General features: G+C 39.2%; 1 protein-coding gene across 1 annotated transcript in view; it reads left to right on the top strand.

The window, feature by feature from the left end:
- The window catches only part of LHFPL7 (LHFPL tetraspan subfamily member 7), a 66619-nt gene extending 47394 nt beyond the window's left edge, over nucleotides 1-19225 (top strand). The window contains exon 3 of the mRNA XM_076354833.1: nucleotides 15874-19225. Coding sequence (XP_076210948.1) covers nucleotides 15874-16100 — 227 coding nt within the window. The 3' untranslated portion in view covers nucleotides 16101-19225. The remainder of the gene's footprint in view (nucleotides 1-15873) is intronic.
- The last annotated feature ends 443 nt before the right edge of the window (nucleotides 19226-19668 follow it).

Here is a 19668-nt window from a genome sequence, read left to right as displayed (position 1 = left end):
TGGGTTTTGCCATCCCAAGTTTAACCGTGCACTTGTGTCTCTGACCAGTTGCGATTATCTTAATGAACTTAAGCCTATGGAGCAACTATTCCATCACGCTTGCAGGACAGCATCTGCTGCGCTGCCCCATTGGGCACATGCTATTCCAGTGAGCGACGCTGTATCCTCCCCAAAATGGCATCTGCCACAGAGGAGCAACCACCTCAGGTGGCTGCTATCCATGTCCAGAAACACAGGAGAAAGAATGATTGGACAAAATTAATGGTGCTAGAAGACTAGTACTGTGCTGAATTGGTTATACGGTTATTGGTTTGTATCTTACACAATCCGCAGTAGTTCAGCAGATGATAGCTGAACAGTGTTGTGGACAGCAAGTTAACTGTTTGCATTGAGTTAAAGTTTTGGTGTGGACACGTCTCTCAGAACAGTAGAGGTAGATACTGTGCTGTCAGCATCATTCAGCCAGGCCATGGGTCCCCGATCAGAGGAGTTTACTTGGGCTTTGTTGTTAATTGCTCCGCTCATTCCTTCTTTGTAGTCAATCAAATTTAATTCTGTCTGTGGATCCAGTAATTACATGTTCTTGTTTTTACGCAGGGCTAATGGACCACCTAAGGCTTTGTGTAAATTAGTTAATGTTTTCTCCTGCAAAGCTGGCATTTTTCCTGTATTGTGGTGGCAGGTGCAAAAATGTTCCTTTGCAAAAGCATATGGCAAATTGCTGAAGTACAGCAAATGCTTATGGGTTTTTGAAGGACAGGGTTAAAGGAGCGTGTTCTTTATGATACATATGAGCACAGTGTTAATTTTATAGTTCTTCAGTAGCCTGAAATGCCTTAAAGTTCCTGCTGAGAAAGCAGATACCTCAGAGGAAAAAAATTCTAGTAAGGAACATGGAGGCAAAAATAATAATTTCAGAAGGTGCTTAAGTCAAGCAGGCGTGGCCATGTTGGGCAAACAGGCTAAAAAGGAGCACGGGTCAGTGTCTGTCTTGCACTGAAACGCAAACTTGTGGAGCAAAGTTTTTAGGCCAGCTGCATAAAAATGAAGGATTCTGTAGGGAAAGATAAACTGGTGTTGTCGAATATTAATCTGCTAGTCATACTGCAAGAGAATTGTGGTTCTTTGTAGATATCTGGGGGCAAAACCTGGCCTAATGAGGTCAGTGGCAACATTTCTGTTGCCTCAGTATGGGCAGGATTTCATTCTCATTCTTTAACTGTATTTACTTCCTGTAAATAATACCTGCTAAAGTTGAAGAACATTTAAGTGAGGGTTTATTCCTGAGTGCATAACTATAATGCCTTAATAAATTGGTAGCCAAACTAAATAACTACTGTTTTCCGATTATTTTTCAGCCTTCCCATTTATTTGTTTTTCCTCTTTCTCATGCTATGTTGAAAACAACTCAAAAATCCACATTTTCTGGCAATTTTGGGATGCCCATAAAAGGGGTAACACATACTCCTTTCTCCACCAAACGATCCCTGCTGTGTGTTCAGGCAGTGGTGGAGTCAGAAGCACAGCATTAGTTCAGCTTTGGTTCCCTTCACTTTCTGCTGATCCCATGAAATTGAAAAAGCAAGTGGAAAAAAATCAAAAGAACCCATCACATTTTCTCCAATTTAAAGTACTAACTGTCATGTTATGCAAAAGCCTGAGGTAAGCCTCAAAGTTGGATCTCTTACACGGCAATTTCCTTGAAGAGTTGTTGGATCACATTTTTGTACGTGTTTCTTCTACGTGCAAGTATTTTATTGCATCTATTTATCCCAGTGACCTGGAATTCATTTATCTGACAAAGATATTTCCATGACTGAGCTTCCAAATATACAGAGAAAAGTATGACACATCTGCTTTTAGTTTGTCCTTTCTGCGGCTAATTTGAAAATGAACACTACAGAAATACGTGTACAGCACAGCGATTGCACATCATTACTAGCAGACACCGGGTTGCACACTTCTAGGTGGCAAATAACTGTGCCAAATCACAAAATTAATATGACTATGATGGAGCGTAGGAAGGACTGCAATCAGTGGGCATGCAGTGTTTCTCGGGTACTAAAAACCAAGGCAGGGATTTAGATCAGCTGATAAAAAATCCTTTAAATCTTCTGACTTGTTCCCAAGTCCCTCGCACAGTAATCAGATATTGCAGCTGAGACCTTATGTCCTCCCCTGAACAGTGTATCTAAGAAAGCAGCAGGGGTGTCTTAGTTTGGAAGCTGACTCTCGTGCATTTATAGTCTCTAAAATGAACGTGGGGCCTCTTCATGCCTTTGTCAGACAAAACCCTAAAGGAATCAGAACAGAGAACAAGTGCTGCTACGTCCTGGTGCTGTGCTGAAACGTGTTCTTTTCTGAGAGGGAAAATTAGTTAAATGAATGGAAACTTTTGGCCCCTGATGGCTGCTGTATGCACTTAGGGTTCATAATTTGCCCTGCCTAGATGCACATCACTTCTGCCAGAACAAATGAGTATTTCCCTGATTAATCAGTTGTCCTCAGGGAACTGCTCTTTCTGCACATATATTATGATCATTAAGAAGCCTTGCTATCCTGTGCTTGTTGCAGGATATGGAAAATGCAAAGTAAATTGCACAAAATATACTATGTTTATTAGACACATTTCTCTATATCTCTTTCAGTAACAGTGTAATTCGGTATCCTGAGGTGACAAATGATGTATTTAAGTTCATTTTTCTGTGCTGCCCCATAAATGTTATTAACTCAAACATTTAAATGCAGGAAGATGGAAATGCTGTGGCGTTATTTTTGTCATCCCTGAAGGAAGCCCCTGTCACGGACTAACCAGCCCTAACGCAGCACCTGCCTGGGGCGTTTCTTGCTGCTGTGTTGTGGGGTGGGCAGTCTCAGTGCCGGTGCCTGCAGCAAAGGGGGGGTCCCAGCTCTCAGCAGGGTGGTGGGGAGCTGGGCAGGCACAGCTGAGCAGAGGTGCCTGAGGCTGGGCTCTGCTCACCCACTGGAGTCAGAGAAACCAAGCTGCATGGCTGGCGTTCCTCCCAACAGCATCCTTACACCCCCACTGACATACACCGATCCACTGGGTCGCCATAACCTGCCAAACCAGCACAGGTTCACTGGAGGGTTTGCCAGGCTCCCTCTGCTCTCCTGGCTCAGCCAACCCTACCCACACCTGACATCTCACACGGGACAGTTGTGCGGGGCAGTGTCCTTGGCAGGACCAGCATAGCTTGGACCAAGCAGTGGCACAGGGGCAGGACAGAGGAGAGAGTCCTTTACTATATTTGAAAGTGCAGCTTTTACTTTGCAAGCAAATTACTGGTTAAATCGCATTAGACAGACTCCAGAGTAATTGCTGTGTGAGCAGCGCTTGAGTTTAGGAGGCAGGCATGACTGCGTGTTCACCTGACAATTAGGTGGCTCATCCCATCCAAGCAAGCATCTCACTATTGTATGGTATTGGACACCTAATTAAACAGCAAATGAAAATTAATAGGTCCCCCTTCCACTAGCATAACCACCTAATTCTGGTACTGCATAAGGCTTGCGCTATTGCAAGATAAATTATTTGCTTTCGGGCAACAGGGCATATCTCCTTCCTGCCAAGCACTTGGCCACTTCTGAAGAGGGGCCATCGTGCCATAGAGGGCATGGACTGGTTCTCTTCTTCCTTTCCTTTCCTCCATCTTCAGGCTCTGGTTTCCATGGAAAGGACACTCAGGCCTGCAGGGTGGACAGGAGCATTTCAGCAGGCGCTGATCAGGACGGGCAATGTGGAGGCTGTCTTCTGTGTCCTGGGCTGAGATAGATGGAGAGAGAGGGGGCACAGGGCTGGCTGGTGGCAAAGCCTTTTGCTTTGCTCTATCTAAAACACACGAGCGTCACCAGATCCCACTGCCAACAGTTATCGCTCACGGAGACAGAGCTGAGAGGTGGCTGCAGGGGAAAGCATCCATTAAATGCTGCTTGCGTCTCCTCTGCAATCACAGGGCTGTAGTGGCCCTGCTGCCCTGAGCTCTGCGTGGCACTTGGAGCCAAAATGAAAGGAAATGGAAACTGCGGCTCCGTTATTTCAAAGCAGATTGCACAGAAGTTAGTCTGCTGCTAGCGGGAAGCGCCCTAGTCCTTCCAAGCTGACCCGAGACCTGTGCTTATCTGTGACCGTCTTTTGGTTTAGGAAACTGAACAGAACCAAACCCACTGACTGGGAGAAACTTCCACAAATTTCAGCTTGTGGAAGTCTTTCCACTCATGCTTTTCTCACATGAACGAGAATTTGGCTGTCTGATATTGTCCCCTGCTGGGCCTATACCGATTTCTTTTTTAAAGATGAAAATATATGATGCAGTGCTCTTGAAAAATTAGAAAAACAAATCAGCCTGGAGCTCAATATAATATGTAATTTTTAAAATGCTAGCTTAAAGACTAGGTGAAAGGGAAGAGAAATATGCATTTTTTTATTACAAGATCTGAGCTTAGAAACTGGCTTCACTTCCCTGACACCCTGGACTGGAGGGCACTGCTTTTCTGGCACTCTCACATGTTAACATGGTCATCTGCACTCCCAGGAGAAACTCAGAATTCATAACTGGAGTTACAGCAGATAAAAAAAAGAGAGAGAGACTGATTTGTAGTTTCTTTACATAAAAATATATTCAGAGACATTTCCAATGCACATGTCCCTCACTATGGTTGGGGTCTTAAGTAGTTTGTTTATTAAGAAAGATCAATTTTTATTTTATTTAAGCATTTCAGCTCCCCTTAAAAAAGAAAATCTAGAAAATAAATAAAGTTCAGTGTCAAAAGATCCATAGCAGCGCTATTCCCTGTATTAAGAAAACAAAGGGAATAACATAGATGTCCTTGAGAGCAACTGTTTCTTAGAGAGATAAGATGGTGATTAATGGGAAATGTTCTTGCCAGAGGTGGCTATCAAGTATAAGTAAATAAACGGTATGATTCCATTCTTGCAGTCTACCTACCATAAATATTATTACTCTGGTAATAGGAAGCTGTAATACTGCTGGCCATTGGAAGGTTAAGATTCTGAAAACACCCTTGCCCCTAAGGTTATTCTGTTGATGATGTCATTTACTATGATGCCACAGGAAAAACAAATGGCATGGCAACCAATTCAATTTAGTTTTAAAATAATTTCCAGAATAAAATGTTATTTTCTGATGGTGTCACTGCACCGTGTCAAAATTAGCCAAAGATCTTAACCTCAAGAAATGGAACAGCCTTTATGAAGCTGGATTTTAAATGTAATAAAGTGCTGGAACAAATAAATATGGGTTATGTCCCTTCTGATGCATTTTAAGACATCTCCCTACAGGCAGTGGTACATGTCCTGCAGCAGCTCGCCTCCTTCCTAAGCACTCGGTGGGAAGCAGAACATTGCTAGGAGGCACCAACCTCCTGCAGTTCTCCTTAGCACTTGCCTGAAGTTACTTACACAAGAAACAGAGGATTTCCAATGCTACCTTAACTGGAGATAGAAAAAAACCCTCCCCCACGAAGATGTTCAATCATCCCCATAGTTTATTTATGGATTTTGTATTTCACGGTCCAAATATATTAACTAAGTTATTCTGTCAAGAGATATAAATGATGATTATTTCTTAGCTGCACCACTTGAATAATTGTATCAAAGTGTAATAAAGTTATTGAAGGGATTTATTAACCTGATGAAGTAACTCATTAAATCCTTCAAATGCATTAATGAAGGAGGAAGTGTGGGCCTTTTGGTATAATTGGAGATGGGAAATTGTGCAGCCGGCCCAACCTGATAAAAATGATCAGGTATCCCAAATCACTTTTCTTTAGCTAGTAATTTTGGGCATTTCTATCACTACTCTGGATTTCTATATTATTTTTAAAACCTAAGTAGCTCTGCCTCAGAACTCAATTACTTCTTTTGTTTTACTATGGCCTGAAGTTACATTTGTATGTTTACAAGTTGGGAGCTGAAGCACATCAGTCGATGAGTTTCTTGCCCCATCCAGCAGAGAAGGGACATGAGCCAAAACCTGCCTTTTGAAGTGCACTAGGATGGCAAACTGTTGCAGTTGACAGGGGCCATTGCAAGCAATACCTTGCTCAGGTACCTATAAACGTTGTCCGCAGTGGGAGGTGAGGAGCACACCCGGTCCTTCCCGCTGGCAGGCTGACGGTGTGCTCAGTAATAAGATGCCAGGTGAGTTTCGGCTCTTTTCTTCCAGCAGCCTTGGACTAAATCAACCTCTTGTGTGAGACGTGGCTGGTGGTTCTTGAAAGTAGACCTGTCTGCTGCTAACTGAGTGTGTGGCTTGACCAGCACGACCAGCCTGGTACTGTTTTGACCACGTGCTTTAACAGGACACATTCCTGAAAACTGCTGTGTAAGACTTGGCTAAGGAACATAGGGGTCAAACGTGGCTGAAGTAAAAATGTCAGCTGTGCTGCACTAATTCATTTGCACAGACGGGAATCAGTATGAGCAACCTCTGCTCGGGGCAAAAAAAAAAAGGTGGATGGTAGAAAGAGGGTGCACTGAGTGAGGGAGGACAGGTCAGAGTGCAGCATGCTGGCAGAGCTGTCTGAGGATCAGCCCTGGGATCACCTGTGGCACTACCAGGCAGCTTTCAGTGAATTAGCAGTTGCTATCCCATTTCCTATCTGCATAGCATCTGGTTTAAGCCAGAGCTGATTTCTTTTATAACATTTTTAAAGGTTAGGAAAACCATTGCATGACTACAAGCTGCACTTTTCCAGTTTGCAGCATTAAAAAGCTTCCAAGTACTCAGGTAGTATTTACTGTTGGAGGTGCTGCTATGACCCACTTCAGTAGGACTTAGTCTACCATATGGCTACAGCTGTGTGGCACCTGGGCCACACAGAGAGGAGCTCGGGAACAGACAATTATTTCCAACATTACTTGTGGTGTTGCTGATTTATGGTGGGCTGGAATCAGTACCGTGAAATGAGGGTTGTTACAGAACTGTTTTTTATGAGCAGGTGGCAGTATGTGTGCTTCTGCTGAGTAATGACATTCACAGGACTAGGACATCTGAGAAATAGAAAACTCCAGTTTCAACCCCCTGTCAAGGAGTTTTTATTTGGAGATATGAAAACATGCAATTTGTGTCTTCCTGGTAGTTCCTGTGCCCTGGGAAAACTGAAGCTGGTCTTTGTAGCTTAAATCAATTAGAGGAAGCATGTAGGGTGCCTTTTTTGTTTTAGGCACATATTTTTCATGGTTGCATTCCAGATAAAATGCTGTTCTGTCAGGGAGTCTAATCACCTTTCAGCCATTTATGTAAAATACCTGTCTCTGAAAGAGGTAATGAATGCGATATCCCTGAGGCTTGAAGACTGCTGGGATGTGAAGTGCAACTGTAACGAAGTGAGATGTGGGCATTATTCTCAGTCATCAGGCCTCCCGCCACCACTGACTCGGCTGCCACATTGTGCGTCTCCACGATGTGGGAGACAAGGTACAGACTGTGCAAAGTCAAAATACATTCGCCGTACAACGCTTTACAATAAGGTCACCTCTGATGTAAGGCTAGTATTTAATGGCCACCAGCTTCATTGTAAATCTGTTTTCATGAGCATCTGCTCTGCTTAAATTGTGAGTCTTGCGAGAGGTGAAAAGATTGATTTAAAACAGACCTGTGAGGTGAGCAGGTGGGGAAGAGAAGGGAGCAAATGTGTCATGTTGAATCATGACATTTCAGGTGATCTACACATCACTGCTCATCTTTTGGACCTCAGCCCCTGCTCTAAATAGCTATTTAAGAACTTGGAATTGACAGCCAGAGCAGGAGCCAAGACCTGCTGTAGGCTGGGCAGCATCTCCCCTTCCCAGGAGAGCTGGCTCCAAAGGAGAGGCAATATGCTGCAAGGAAACGTGTCTGCTCCCTCGCTATGTCCAGCTGCATGTGGACCCAGGCTGATACTGTTCCTTGCTAGGGAATGCATCAGATGGTGAGTTGAAGCTGCACTTGTTGTTGGCCAAAAGATCACAAGAAGAAATATTAATTTAAATTTTCAGTCATCAATTTCATTCCCTGCCTGTGCTGGAGAACATACTGGTTCTGGCATGGATAGGTTAATTAGGAAGAGAAGCAAAGCATTTGCCACCTTTATTTCTATTTGTAGAAATGGAGTTGAGCAGTTAACCAATGTGCATTGCTTAGAAAATGTGTACCATATTATGTTTACCTAAAATAGAACAACTGAAATATGCACTTTTTATTAGCACTTCTTAACTGTCAAATGAAATGTAACAGAGAGATAAGGGAATACAGGCACATTACAGGCACAATATATTCTGAATGTGCTGCTCTCATCTAAAGAATCCAACACTTAAATATGTCAATATTATACTATTAGTCTGCTTCTGTGTTTGCTGTTCTGAAAGAGATGAAGTGAGCATGACTTACATAATTTTCAAAAAATTAAATAGAAAATCTATGTAATTATTGAAGCAATACAAAAAAGGAAAATCATAATGGCTTCCAAATTAGAGTGCATCTGACAGTCCCCATTTCTTAGCTGAGTCTTGTAAAATTTTGTGTAACACTGCTATTTTGAGAAACATTAGCTCTTGTCTCTCCCTTTTACAGTCTGCTAAATAGGCTGTATATCTTCTAACCTTGCAGATGACAAAATGCACTCCTTCACCATAGTCCACACAGTGCTAGATCATTTCAGCCTTTTTGAGTAAATGACACGCAACTCTATAACTACATGATTAGGCCCATAGATTACCAGATTACATCGATAAATCTTCGCCATAGCTACCACTCACTTGGCAGAAATAGTGAAGTTTCATCATTTGTTCTCATGTAGAAAACATGCTGTGAAATGCAACCTCAAAGGTCACCAGGATGGCGTTTCCTTTTGTGGCCCTTAATAAACTTGCAGCTAATGCAGCAATTACCAAGCCAAATTACCTCTATGCTGGCTTCAGAGAATTTCTTTTCTGAAGTCTGGATAGTTAGATTCCACTCCCTTCAGTTAAAAAGTGAGGTAGATTCAGCTATTCGTACAATTGTTAGACATTTCTGAAACAGGCTATTTGTGCAATAAGGGCCTGTCTGAATGAGGAAGTTGTGCCAACAGAACTTGAATCGGGTATTTAAGTGGTACTAAAAAGATGTGTGCGAAAAAAGGTGCAGGGGCACTCTTATTTCAGTGCTAGTTTTATTTAAAATAACCTGTTCCTATTCCACCTCAGCTAAATCCAAATAAACTGAAATGGAAAACATTGTCCAGGTTTTTATATACATATATTTCCCAGTAGTTTTGCAAATATATACATATAAAAAAATACAAGTTACTATATCCGATGCAGTTCCTTAGCTTGTGAGCTGTAGTCACATACTTAGCGTTTATTTAAACATAGTTTGGAGATATTGTACAAACTAATACATTTCCTTTGTTAGCTAACAAAGGGGTTTGACAAGCTACATAGCTTTCGTTATAACCACACTTGTATTATAGCTGCTAAGTGCTAACTTGTGAGTTGTGCCATTTAGAGAAGGAACTGGTCTAGTCTACTTATTTGGCAACAGTCCAGCACTGATACATGCTCTTCAAATCACAACATGTTTGACTGAAATGAAGCCAATGGAATAATTCTTTACAAAGGAGAAGAGCTAAACTGTAATATGTTAGAAGTGGCTGTATCGTTATTACAAGTCCCAGCTCTTTGTTCAGTTACAAAGGAAGATAGCTACATTTGGTACCAGTATATGGGTGTTATTATCCCTTTTCCCTGCTCTCCATTTTGCTTTCCTTGGAGAGAATAATTGCTAGGGCTGCTTTCAAGAGTTTGAACTATAGGTACCTGACATGCACCTGCCAGGAGTTCAGCAGAGTAGAATGGCATTTATGGTCCCTATTTGCCTCGCCCCTCGAAAGTTTTGCTTCTGTAACAGTAGGATTTTGTCTGGTTTGTTTTATCTTTGACAGGTCAGTTTCCTGTTAATTTTATTTATACTTAATTGGCATTTAAAATGATGCCTGCTGATTTTAGATGTATTTCAGCTCTCACCAAAATTACTCTAGGTAATTCCTCCTTTTATGAAGTAGCCAAAAGGAAATTCCTAATTTGTGGATAGCCCAAAATTCCATCTTGTTTCTGTTTGTATGCTCATGCGCAGCTATTACGATGGACAACAACAAGTGTGACCTTGGATCTTATTTAGCATTGTCTTTAGGTTTCCAATTGTTGGAAGAGACATACAGGTATCTCCTTTTTGTACAAGGGATCTTGCACCACCTACGTCCAAAATATCCTAAATGTAGTGACCCTTCAGGCATGCTACAAAAATATTTCCTTGGGAAGACTGCTGGAAAGTATTGAGTGTAGGCCAGCCAGTGCAGTAGGACAAGAGAGGATGTTTTTGAAGATGTCTGGCTGTGTTACTGGTTGAAACGTTTTCTCATTGCCGCTCAGATGTTAGCTGTATTTCTGGCTTTGTGTTAGGGTGTCTGTGGCTTTGGATCAGCATCTGCTTTCTCATTTAAATGATGTAAGTAAAATCACATAAACATAAAGAAAAGCTTAAGAGGAGCTAATAAAATTAGTAGATTAATAAAATTCATAAACCTGAGAGGAAATGTGTTATTCAAAGTCAACTGATTGTGCATAAGAAGAACTGCCAGCTTTAAGAAGGGAGGTAATGGATTATATGTGAGAGGAAACTTCTTGATGAGATGAGTGAAAACTGCTTTGGTAGATTAAGCTCTGTCAATAAAAATGTTCCAAGAAGAGATAAGACCGTGATAATCTGTAATAGGGTTGGAATAATACGCTTGCTGCCCTACGATTCAGATCTAATTCTAACGATTGTCTGATATGTCCCACAATCTTGCAATTAATCCGTCACTGTCACAAGTATCAGGAATATAATGTATTCCTAAAACAAGCAAATTAAACTTCTAAGACAAACTAATCTTCTTACAGCAGGTAATTTCAGGAAGATAATACATGCATACACCGTATTTTACTACTGGTGATCAGTACTGCTACTACACATCATCTAAACAGAGTAACAAACACAATAAAATAAAATAGCTTCTTCTGTTCTCTATAATACTTGCAGTCCACCTCTGGATTTCCATCCCTTTCAACATTACTATGGAAGGATACACATAAGCTTAGCCAAGTTTTCACATTCCTGCTTCACAATACAGAAAACTATTCAATTATTGTGTTTCATACATTGAAAACCATCAGTCTTGCCAAAAGAAGTGGAAATGGAAATAGCCATTTTTTGTGCATGGTATTTAAGAGAGTTGTACATTGGTGCCCTCTACACACACTCTAGAGAACTGCATTACTTTGGTTTGTCTGGTTTAAAATAAACTTGAAAACGGTGTGTGATACATTTAAATAATTAAACAGTATTTCAGGAGCTTAATGAAATGAATGAACCATTGCAATGACAAATAGTTATAGTTTATTAGATTTTAAAATAGCAGAAAATGTTATTTTCCCTGAGTAGAAGTGTCATTGATTCAGTATTATCACCAACAATTTACAACTTTTTCTACAAAATGCCCTGTTTTCCCTAAAAAGAAGTGTCCTCCTTTCTAATAGTATCTTATACCTGTTAATTAAAGTTTTTTTATTTACAAATCGACAAATTTGGGAATCTACTTTTTTAAAAAAAATAGGTAAACCATTTTTTTTAAGCCTTGGGCCTGCACAGGGAGCAAGAGCACGGCACAGAGGTCCTGCCTTGGCTAGGACCTTCAGAGGAGAAACTGCCATTTATTGTCCGGCTGTAGGACACCAGTGAAGTAAAGAGGATGCAAGAGGATGAGGGTGAGACTGTAACTGTTTAGGAGGGCAGAAGATTAGAAAGTAGAAATAAAAAGTGACTTACAGTTTAGCCAATGCACGTGGACTTGACTTTAAACAGCCTTGCAGTCAGCAGTGGCTGCGACTTACTGGCGAGAGCTCAGGGGATGAGGACCTAGCAATAACAAACACCGTGTGTCAGATATTAAAATTAAAAAATGCATGTTTTTAACAAGACCCAATAGCTGATGGGAGATGAATCAAATGATCGGTCAAGCCATGTTAAAAAAAGAACTCCAGCTATCCATTTTACCAGCAAGTCCCCTCCACTCTCCCTATGCTTCATGCTATACAACAGACCCAAATACATTGTCTAGCCGCCTCATCATCTTGCATGACAGCGGGATTACACTACACATAATGGTAAGATGCACTCACTACTGTATTCTGACAGCTTTTAAAGCAATGTTTGTTGTTGGAAAACCGTGCAGAGGCCTAAGTGTTATATGAGGAGCCTAAATGGAGCCCCACTGTTTCTTTGTGTGCTCTCCCAGCTAACTGCACTGCTGATAGACAGCACTATTAAGCAGTCATTAGCACCATGTCTGAAAGCTTGGCTTCTGCTGATAATAACAGGCTATTCAATATTTTGAGCCTTTGTAAGAAAGAGGGCACCTAAATGAGAATGAGGTCATTCTATGACATGCCTGAGGATATGAAACCATGGGTAACTTTTTAGCCCGTTTGATATGTGAACACATTACATTCGACTGTGACAGATTATTTCTAGCCTTCAAAAAAAAAAAGCTTCTTCCATTAAATCACACCATACAACGTCAGCACCAAGTGGCAATCAACACTGGTGGCACTGTAAAGCACAACCTTCAAAATAATTCTGTGTGGCCCAGTCAAAAAGAAAACATATATGGACAGATACGTGAAGTACAGCAAGGGGCTGAGATAGTGTCAGAAAAACAGCAAATTGTAACAGTTAGCAAAGTTTAAAAGGATTTTATGATAAAAAGATTGCTTCCAATTCTGCACAGTGTTTTCTTTTGCCGAATGAGATGCATGGACTATTTTGGCTTTGAAAAGATGAACAAACTGAAATTTTAATTTTAGACCTGCTTCTTGCTTAGAGCAGTTGCTGTTTCTCTTAAAACTGGCTCACTTTCCTTTGCAAATGGGCCCAACATTTTACAGAAGGTTTTGCACCATGGGGCTATTTCAAGATTCTTCATGCAGTCGAGCAGCCTGGGTTTTGAGTGGGGCTACGCTGTGTATCCACTTCACGTCACAGTCTCTTAGGTAGGACGTTGTTCCACTTCCTAGCTGTATTAGCCCACGAGTGAATGCTACAGCCTACATAGGTCTATGGATTAACATGGTTTAGCTTGTTGCTCAGCTTAGCGGTTTAACACTCTCTAACTTTACAATAGCAGTAGGAAAAGTCTCCCTCTTTTCTGGTTGTTCTCCAAGGTTGCTTCCCATGTTTCTGCCTACAGAGGTGGTGCTCGGGGAATTCTCCTGGGTGTGCAAGAGTATCACACAACTTTCAGGCTGTGCTACTGAACAAAAGAAGCGTTCTGGCCCTTAGCTCTTTTTCTTCTTCTGGGAAGAAAGCTCAGTGACCTTTGCTAGACAAGTTGTTTGTGTGTGTGTCTAGTTTAGCTTCATTTTTATTGTATCATATTTTAATTTTGTATTGTTTTTAGTGGTGTCATACGTGTGTAGTTAAGGGAGAGCTGCATAATACAACTTATTTCTTTATTTAGCTTCAACTTCTGTATGTTTGCTTAATGGTAGAGCCTAAATGCACAGGCACAGCCGCTAAGAATTCAGTGCTGAGCTTTGTGAGCTCCCTCCTGTCCTGGGCACCCTGCAGGTGCAGCTGGTTCCATATCAGGGAGTGTGAGATGTGCTCAAGACCTTGCCTGCGCTGGGGAGGACCTTTCCCTTAACTGGCTCCTGCAGCATCAGCTTCACACACCTTGAGCCTGGAAAGAGGGGAAGGCCACAGTGTTCTTTCCTCGGGAATCACTGAAAACTTGTCATTCGTAAAGGCTTAAAGGAAGAGAGAGTGGTTGTGGGAGCAAGGGCAGGTAAAAGCACCTTGCTGTCAGAGAGCCCCACTTACTGGCAGGCAGTTTCTCTTTGTACCCATACATGAGTTACCCTAGAGGGGAACAGACTTGCAAGGTTGCTTCTGTTCCAGTTTCTCTCCTTTTAATTTCTGTTTTCTTGGTCTTACTGGTTTTTTACAAGGGATTAACTCAGCGGTTGCATTTAGACTAGAAGGAAAGGTTTAATTCAAATTATTCAGGGACTGAGTCTGTTAAACTTTTTGACTTCATGTAGCCCTCAAGCTTATTAAAGTGTTGAGTTTTTTTAATTAAAAAAGATTAATGAGTGACTGCCCTATTTTAGTGGATACTTTTAAGATTAAGCCTCTCCAATATTGTAATTGGAGTAATATGCACATGCCCTACCTGAAAGGCAATTACAAATACAGAGAACAGCATGTAGCATTTGTTTTATAATCTTAATGTTTCATTAGATGTTTGCTGGTTATGAATTATCTATCAGCTCAAACATAAGTTAATTCTGATTACCACTATTCTTGAGCCACTAACAATCCACCCTGAATTTGAACAAATCCTGGAAGAATGGGAAGGTAGGAAAAGGGACTGCTTCGTGGTATCTTTTTAGTACCTAAAATAAAGCCTTTTAAAATAGACTATAGATTTTAAATACAGTGGTTATTCATCAGCAGAAAGGCTAGAAAAGAAAAACTGGTTCCTCAGTGTTCTCTCAAACAAGGGGTATACGCAATGGCTGGGATGGTGTAACCCCTCGCAGCAGCCTAGCTCAGGCCCTCTTGACTTCCAAGGTGGGCAGAAACAGGCTCTGGGGACTGTACCTGGAGTATTTTAATGCATCGTCATCATAATCATGATTTATACCTTGGGCAGTCTTATTTTCAAAGCTGGAAAAGTAGTTCTGCTGTTCATTAAATTAATTGCATAAGCCATGATATTTAAATATAACGTGTATTCATTACAGCCTGCAAAATCTGCGAAGTTCTGTTAAAAGCTAACAGATAATACAGACAGTGTAATTGCAGGAGGCAAGTCTGGCTTTCCAACATCAAGAGGTGGCTTAAGCTTTGTCTTTTAGACATATTTCTTCATTATGCACTGGCTTAATCTGCTAGTGTATTTGGCTAGAAGGAGTAAAAGGCGACTCACTGGGAGAGATTTCCTGCTGCTTTAACTCTGTGCCTTTACGTACTGAACCTTTAGATTTCTACAGCATGTCCTGTTATATTTATTGTGTGTTTTTAAAGCCCAAGCTGTCAAAATTCGGTAATATAGGAACTTTAGGTCTTAATATTTTAGGTCTCAACCTTAGGTCAAAAATTTTTCTAATCCTTAAGTTTACAGAGAGAATTAAAAAAAAATATACTGAAAGACTCCAATGCTAAAAGCTAAATAAAAAGAAGACAGATTGTATTGTTTTTCATCTCAATCTTTGGGTCAAATGCAGGATTTTTTAAACAATTTGAGTTTGGAATAATGAGAACAATGAGAAAGTGCTTACATTATCAGAACCTAATCAGCAGAATCTGAAAAACTACATTTAAACTCTTTCATTGAAAGTTTTTATTTGGTAGAACAAAGTAATTTTTTGTCTCGAGTACAAAAATGCTATTGAGAAGAAAATCAAGCTGGTTTGGAATCTGCAAACTTGGGAATTCTCCTCCTCTGGATTCCATTATATCTGAATCATCTTACTTTTTAAATGGCTACATAATTTGGATTACAATGTTTCTGAAGCTATGTAATGGGCAACAGTTCTCATGAAAAAAATCCCAATGCCAACTTGCTACCATGTTATGACACTGCTGTCTGTAAGAGGCAATTACGAAAAGGAAGATAATCTGCCAGTCATAAGGGGTTTTTTTTTAAGCTATGCCTTTTTCCATTGATTTTTAATATAACATATATTTGCCTTTCTAAAAGAAGGATTTTTTTTTTTCAAAGGAATTAAGTGTTCGATAATAACTGGTGTGTTTTTTTCCTCCTCTCTAGTGTTCATAATGGCTTCTGGGCTTTTGGTTTACCCTTTTGGTTTCAACTCTGCTACTGTGAAGAGATTCTGTGAGAATTCAGACATCTACTATGCAGGAGACTGCCAGATTGGATGGGGGTATATGCTGGCAATTGTTGGGGTCATGTTGTCTGTCTTTTTACCATTCTTTGCAAAATATGCACCAAAAGAGCACATATCTCCAACTCCAATACCTACTATTTTATAGTATTTTATTACTGTTTAAGAACAGAACATTCCTGTCTACAGGCAATGGGCAGAAATTATTATAGCACTTCCATTTAGCTGTATTGCTAAAGAGAGAAAAAAAAGGAGATGGGGAAGAGAAGGTCAGATTCACGAAGACCAAAAGTGCATTGATAGTCTTCCGTAAGTATGAGCAGTGAACACTCTGGAATTGAAATAAGATTAATCAGCAGCCTTTATACTGCTCTAAACATATAGTGGCATAATGCCTTAGACAAAAAAAAATCTGTTTATCCTCAAAACATCTGTCTACCTCCCAGTTTCTTTTGTGTTTCAAAATCGTAAGTCTTTTAAAAGCTTCAATTCACTTTTTATATATTATTAGATGTCAAAACTTTTATGAACCCAATAATTTTAAAATCAATAATAATATTTTGTTACAATTATTTTGATTAGTGAAAAAGCACCTACTAGTAGCCACGGCCTAAAATTAAGCTTGATATCTAAAAAGAATTGCATACAAGAAAAAAGTTTCTTTTTAATCTATACGTATTCGTAGTACCTGCATATTGTAAGTTGTCGGCACACTTTTTAATACTGATCTAATCTTCAAGATTTACAGTCGCCTTCATAAAGACTTGCATAAAATTTAGATGACTTTTTTTCAGAAAGAGAGAGATCAACTACTTCCAAAGGCTTCACGATGATTTAATAGTTTAACAACAGGAAAAAAAAAACCCTAAGAATTTGTTTTTGGTATTTCTTAAATTATAATTTTAGGTGGACTTTTACAAAATTATTTGAGCTATTACAACTTTAGATTTTGGGTTTTGTTGTTTGTTTTTTAAGGCCGAAAAGAAAAATCTCTGTTTACAAAAATGTCTGTGCCCAATGGCCCTTGTATGTAGTGATAACACAAGCCAGAATGAACTAGATTCCGATATTTCCATTCCTACTAAAAGCCCATTATTGTAAAAAAAAAACCAAAACCAAAAAAGTGAAGTAAAATGCTACTGGACACGACTAATAAGAATAATCTGATGCTGTGTCAGAACTAGCAAATGGCCATATTTCATGGGTTTGTATGTGAAATTTGTGAAGTCTGATTTCCACAATAGCACCGAATTCATTACATTGAAATAAGTGCACTTGATTGCCTTAAGCAAAAGAAACATTGGGTTCTAATCTCACCCCACTGTTATGTTTTTCATTTAAAATAAAAATTGAATTCTAATTCTATTCTCATCTTTTATTTTCTATTATTTATTAAAAAAGAAATAATCACATAGATTATATTTAATTCAGAGCTGTACTTCTTAGTTTTCTATTTTGGCACAAACCAATTGATCAAATTTATTATTCTTCACTTAGCTGAGTCCAACTGATTCCTGAATTTCTTTTTTTTTTTTTTTTTAATGGAACGTGTACACGAAGGGACAGACAGAGACATGTTGAGGGGGTATAAGAAAATGCAAACAGATAGAACAATCACTGTGTTATTTTAATAAATGTCAAAGACTTCTGCAGTCTTGTTTACATTCCTCACCCTTCTAAACTTCAATGGAACATTGCGCTGTTTTCCAGAATAATTGTCTGTTGTTACATTTTCAAGCATTCTAAAAGCAAATTCTGCACATAAACTTAGCAAGTTCCATTACTAATCTTTGAAAATACAGATTTCAATGTAGAATTAAGTACACTGAGAAAGAGAGAGAGAGCCCGTGCTATGCGTTTTTGCTCACAGTGACTAAGGAATTAAATCTTCCAAATATTTAACAAAATAGGTTGAAGGAATGCCTCTAAAGTAAGAAGAATTTCAGTCACTTCTGTATAGTAATGTACTTTTCAGTAATGTCTTACACTTTTTTTAATGAATGGCTGAAATTGATAATTTTCATGAGAGTCAGAAAAGTGAGGAATAACAAACAACATGTAAAAAGAAAATCATCACCACGAAGCAGAGAGACAGAGATGCAGGCTTTTCTTTCCTAACCAACCTGTGCCTTTACATTAGAACTATTATACAAGACAGGATCAATATGGTTAAAAAAAAAAAAGCAAAACAAGCAACAACTGAAAAATGTTGAGTAATGTGTATAAACTGTATTACGTAGGGTTTTTTCTGTTTTGTGTAATGTTTACGACTGTTCACTTAATGTTTCACTAGAAAAAGTGATTTGTTAGTGTAAAGTAGAAAACTTTTTTGCAAAGATCTAAACACTTACTGAAAGTAAAATTATTTTAGATTTTTATTAACAGCCGTAACATACCTAGTAGACACAAATGACCTATTCCTGTCACTAGTTATTAACGTAACTTTCATGTGTGCAGAACTGGAACCATCTATCTATCATTCAACTGAAATCAGTAGGACTACAACATCTGTGCGATGTTGATGACACGCACAGATGCTTGCAGGTCTGGTCCCATAGTTCAAGCTTCCTTCATAGTTTTAATCTACTGTTACAACGGAGTCTTACAATTTACAACACCGCTGTACCAAATCCTTTACTTCTTAAAACTCAACTAACAACCGTTATGAACATCGTCAAGCTCTACGTCTGGTAATATTCTGCACCTTTTATGAGTTAAGCTAATGCTTCCATTTGGAACTTGCTTTCATATCTTATAATATATAAAGGAAATCAAATATACTTATATGACCTCTACAACTGCATAGACGAAACTCTCCTTGAAACATCCACGCTCAGAACCAGCTTAGCACAGAAGGTAGAGACAATAATGCAAGTGATTCTTACAACAGTTAGTAAAGCATATACTTTAGATCCTCAACTGGAACATTAAGGGGGGTGTTGTCAACAATACATGTGCTAACACTGACAGATCACTTTTTTAAATGAAAACTGTCTGCACGTTAAACTGTGTAAAAGCGTTTTCCTGTTACAAGTCAAATGATTTACTGGACCAGGTTCAAGTTTTATTCTAAATATATAATTTTTTAAGTGTAACTAAAAGCTGTATTTTCCATTAATGTGTTTCTGCGTGGACTAGCTGGCTCCTTTTTAGAATATTAACTGTTTTCTGTATTTGACTTGTTGGATACAATATTTCAATTATTTTAAATGTGAAATTTCCAATTGCCAACACTGTATAATAAAATAAAAAAAAAAAAAATCACACTGTTCACTATTTTCTTGACAACACTTTTGTTTTACAATTCCCAACAGATCTGGTACAAAGCTATTGAAGTAGGGGAACTAGCTAAGGGGAAAAGGAAATAGAAGCAGCAGGAATAATCTATGAAAGTTAATGTTTGAAGGCAAAGACACATAAACATGTACATGGTCCATCCCTCCTGAAAGATGTTTCTATGGCAAAGGCAAGGAAGTTCTGTGTTCAAATAATTATTTCTCTCCATCTTCCTCTGTGTCCTTGAGCAATCTTCCTACAGCTGCAGGGTCTGTTGCTATTTTATACAGGTGTTCTACTGATTATTTATTTTTTTAAAAAACATGAATCAGATAACATATCAATGGGAACCATATGATGGGAACCTAATATATACAGCTGCATCCTGTGAAATCTTTCTGTAGTATCTATCATGTTCATTTCTAGAAAAGCTTTTACAC

This window comes from Aptenodytes patagonicus, chromosome 17, assembly GCF_965638725.1.
Source record: "Aptenodytes patagonicus chromosome 17, bAptPat1.pri.cur, whole genome shotgun sequence".
NCBI lineage: Eukaryota > Metazoa > Chordata > Aves > Sphenisciformes > Spheniscidae > Aptenodytes > Aptenodytes patagonicus.
The sequence above is the reverse complement of the archived record's forward strand: the minus strand, read 5'-3'. Positions and strand labels throughout refer to the sequence as shown.